Below are 4,337 nucleotides of genomic sequence, written 5' to 3' on the forward strand. Positions count from 1 at the left end.
GGAAATCAAGTCGATCAAACACCAAGTCTCACTAAAGAGTAAATGAGTACTAAAACAGGAGACAGATTTAAAAAAGAAAAAGAAGGAAAATATGCCACACAAAATGAGGTCCAGCGTCTGATCAGCTTCTGCATCCCTCACATAGATAGGAGGGGAGGAAACTGAGACGCATGAGAGAATTTTCTGTGGTTGACCCACAGATAGCTTTGAATTTGAGGAACCACTGACTTACTACCCAATGCAATAAGTGGAAGAAACCCAACCCCGGGTGCATTTTGTACATATTGAGAATATCAACTTTCCATGAGAAAAGCTTGCCACCCATGAAAGAATAAAATTTATTTTACCCTGTTACTAGCAACAACATCAAGAGCTAAGAGAGCCAATGACTTCCAACCTCAAAGGGAACATCCTTTCTATCTTAATTTCATAGCCAGTCAAAATTTCAGACTCTGGGAAAGCAGAATGAAGATGTTTTTCAAAGATACAATGACTCAGAAGGCTTACCTTCCTTGAACTCTCTTTACAAATCTTTTCAAGATGCTGTTGTCTAGCAAAGAAAGGGAAACGTAGAAAGAAGATGCCAAAGAGTGCAGACCTGGAGAGGAGACAAAGGCTGTAGAAAAATCGCTTCGAAAAAGAAGACCATTCTCAAAGAGAAAACATAACCAGAAAATCAGACAAAGATATGTGATGATAGGGGAAAAAAACGAAGGCAACAACAAACTCAAGAAAAACACATAGAGCTGGAGACTCTATAAGGCACTGTGTTAATCAGTGGATTCTTCAATGACCACATTGTGCTTGGAGTGGAGAGACTGGTAGCGATCCATGAATGGTGAATTATCGAAACCACTTTGAGCGAGTATCTCAGAGCATGCCCCACATCCGGGACTTGGGGTAGGTGGGAAACTGGGTGGGGCATCTCCCTCTATATCCCCCTTTACCTCAGATACATGAAGGAAGTGGTATGGAAATGATGGTCTTACCCACTTCCCTGTAGCCCTTGTACATTTTTTGCCCTAATTAACTATGTAAAGATTGTCAAAATATAATAAAAATATACATAAAGAAAAAAACACATAGAGCTGTACAAGTCACAGATCACCTATGAAATAAACTGTTACACAGCACATGTTTAACTTCAAAATTTAGATTAATTTAACAAAATAGGTTTTGAGGATGGCATGGTGGCTCAATGGACCAGTACTCCTCCCTGTGGTGCCAGTATCCCATATGGGCACCAGTTTGTATCCCAGTTGCTCCACTTACGTTCTAACTCCCTACTTGTGGCCTAGGAAAGTAGTGGAGGATGACCCAACTCCTTGGAACCCTGCACCCACATGGGAGATCTGGAGGAAACTCCTGGCTCCTGGCTTCAGATCAGCTCAGCTTTGGCTCAGCCATTTGGGCAGTGAACAGGTGGATGGAAAATCTCTCTCTCTCTCTCTCTCTCTCTCTCTCTCTCTCTCCCCCCCCCCCCTTTCTCTGTAAATCTTTCAAATAAAAAGAGAGAGAGAGGAGAAAACTTTAGGGAGGATACATACTTATGCCCTTAGGGTGGTTGTGGCTTTGTGGTATATATATTTTTTTAAGATTTACTTATTTTTACTGAGAAGGAAGGTTTACAGAGAGAAGCAGACACAGGAAAACATCTTCCATCCACTGGTTCATTCCCCAAATGACCGCAATGGCCAGAGTTGAGCAAGTCCAAAGCTAGAAGCATCTTTCAGGTCTCCCATTTAGGTTCAGGGTCTTAAGGCTTTGAGCCATTCTCTACTGCTTTCCTAAGCCACAAGCAAGGAGCTAGATGTGCCAGCCCCTGTCACAGGTCTGGGGATACAGCAGAGACTCACACAAAGACTCTTGCTTCTATGGGACTGGCATTCTAATAAAATAGACTGATCCCAAGTTTCAGTCTTCCAGCTGCTTGAAACTCAAGTTCTGACATAAATGCTTATCACATACAGGCTGATGATAAGCCTTTAAATTCTCAGATCCCCCAAGTGGAGCCAGTTAGGTTTCTTCACTGTTGGACAAGACCATAATAAGATTTGTGAAAACATAGCTATGTCACAAAGAGTAAATAAGAGATACTCCATTCTGGAGTTTGGCAGTGAAAATCCCCTTAAGAATGCCTGATGATTGCTTCCAAGAGCCTCCACCGTCACCAAAGTCTGCAGATGCTCCAGGCCCTTACATAAAATGGCAGTGTTTGCATAGCACCTGTTCATAGTTTCCCATACACTTTGTGCCGTCTCTAGGGTGCTTGTAACATCTACGGCACTGTAGGAGCCACTTAAATAGTTATTTTCTGTTTTGTTTAGGGGATGACAAGAAAAAAAAAATGCTGTACCTATTCATGAAAGATTATTTGTTTTTCTGAATAGTTGGTTGAATGTACAGATGTGAAGCCTACAAACAGGAAGATCTGCTGGTACTTGTAAAATGTACAGATGTGCTCTGTGTGACATATCTCAAAAGACTCTCTTCTCTTGCTCCAGGTTCTGTGTTGAAATAGGAAGCTGCGTTGCACCAGAGGTGAGGCAGATGTGATTGATGAGCCACAGGTCCCAGCTAGTGCTGCCAAACGAAGACCCTTCTCCAGATCTTTCCAGCACCCTGGAGACCCCCAGATGTGAAGGGCGAAGATGCAGCTGGCTGATAGAAAACGGCAGCTGCCCAAGCGCTGAGCGGCTCCCTTGCAGCCAGCTCTGCCCACCTCGGAGAGTCTGTCCACAATGGCCTGTAACAGCACGACCCTCGAGACTTACGAATACTTGCTGCTCAATGCCAGCAATGGGTCGGACCCTGGGACTGCGCCCCTACCTGCTCCACTCAGGATATCCCTGGCAATAACAATGCTGCTGATGATCATAGTCGGTTTCCTAGGCAACACCGTGGTCTGTGTCATAGTGTATCAGAGGCCAGCCATGCGCTCCGCCATCAACCTGCTGCTGGCCACCCTGGCCTTCTCCGACATCATGCTGTCCTTATGCTGCATGCCTTTCACTGCCATCACCCTCGTGACCGTGCGCTGGCACTTTGGGGACCACTTTTGCCGCCTGTCAGCCATGCTCTACTGGTTTTTTGTCCTGGAGGGTGTGGCCATCCTACTCATCATCAGCGTGGACCGCTTTCTCATCATTGTGCAGCGCCAGGACAAGCTGAATCCCCGCAGAGCCAAGGTGATCATCGCAGTCTCCTGGGTGCTGTCCTTCTGCATCTCTGTGCCCTCCCTCTCGGGGCAGACATTTGTGGAGGTGCCCGCACGGGCCCCACAGTGTGTGCTGGGCTATACCGAGCTCTCTGTAGACCGTGCCTATGTGGTGACGCTGGTAGTAACCGTGTTCTTTGTGCCCTTTGGGGTCATGCTCTGCTCTTACCTGTGCATCCTCAACACGGTCCGGAAGAACGCCGTGCGCGTGCACAACCAGTCTGACACCCTGGATCTTAGGCACCTCACCAGGGCTGGCCTCAGGCGGCTACAGCGGCAACAACAGATCAGCCTGGACTTGAGCTTCAAAACCAAGGCCTTCACCACCATCCTCATCCTCTTCGTGGGCTTCTCGCTCTGCTGGCTGCCCCATTCCATCTACAGCCTCTTGTCTGTGTTCAGCCGGAGGTTTTACTACAGCTCCTCCTTTTACAGCACCAGTACCTGCATCCTGTGGCTCAGTTACCTCAAGTCTGTCTTCAACCCCATTGTCTACTGCTGGAGAATCAAAAAATTCCGTGAGGCCTGCATAGAGTTGTTGCCCCAGACCTTCCAAATCCTTCCCAAAGTGCCTGAGCGGATTCGAAGGAGAATTCAGCCAAGCACAGTCTATGTGTGCAATGAAAACCAGTCTGCTGTTTAGCCCAAGGCTCAAGGGGCAGAGGAGGGCCAGCCAGCCCAACATCTAGCAAGGAGTTTGTCAGTCCTTCCTGGTACTTGAGTCAACACGTGCATTGTGTGGTGACCATTTAAGCACAAAAGGACTCATCGGTTAACAGAGGAACAGTGCTCCCAAACCACAAAACTCAGCAAGGTGAATTGGGAGCCCTGCGGGGTTGGGCAGGCATTACAAAAGTGGTTGAGGCCAAATGGGCATGGAGTAAGGGAGTGCAGAAGTGGGGGGCAGAGAGCTAGAGAAGAGGTGAGGAAAGCTGGCTGGAGATGGGGCAGGAGGAAGGTCTGGTTAAAGAGCACAATGCTACCCTTGGTATCTGCTAGAGAAACCCCACGGTGCCATCCTTCTGATGGGAAAACTCCTAGCAGGTGCTGTCTCATGGATGGTCAGCATCCTTTGATGCTTGTGTTCTTCAAAGTTATTTAGTTTTGTGATGTGTGAGGA

General features: G+C 47.2%; 1 protein-coding gene across 1 annotated transcript; it reads left to right on the forward strand.

The window, feature by feature from the left end:
- The first annotated feature begins 2,741 nt into the window (after positions 1-2,741).
- GPR45 (G protein-coupled receptor 45) lies at positions 2,742-3,860 on the forward strand. The gene has a single exon (XM_040992731.1). It carries the CDS (start codon positions 2,742-2,744, stop codon positions 3,858-3,860), a length of 1,119 nt encoding a protein of 372 aa, XP_040848665.1.
- Positions 3,861-4,337: the final 477 nt, after the last annotated feature.

The sequence above is a fragment of the Ochotona curzoniae genome, unplaced genomic scaffold (assembly GCF_017591425.1).
Source record: "Ochotona curzoniae isolate NIBS_2020 unplaced genomic scaffold, NIBS_Ocur_1.0 contig_883, whole genome shotgun sequence".
In the NCBI taxonomy this organism is placed as follows: domain Eukaryota; kingdom Metazoa; phylum Chordata; class Mammalia; order Lagomorpha; family Ochotonidae; genus Ochotona; species Ochotona curzoniae.

Bases quoted from the DNA above. Each gene is read 5' to 3' on its own strand.
- GPR45 (XM_040992731.1), top strand. From the start codon at position 2,742: ATGGCCTGTAACAGCACGACCCTCGAGACTTACGAATACTTGCTGCTC.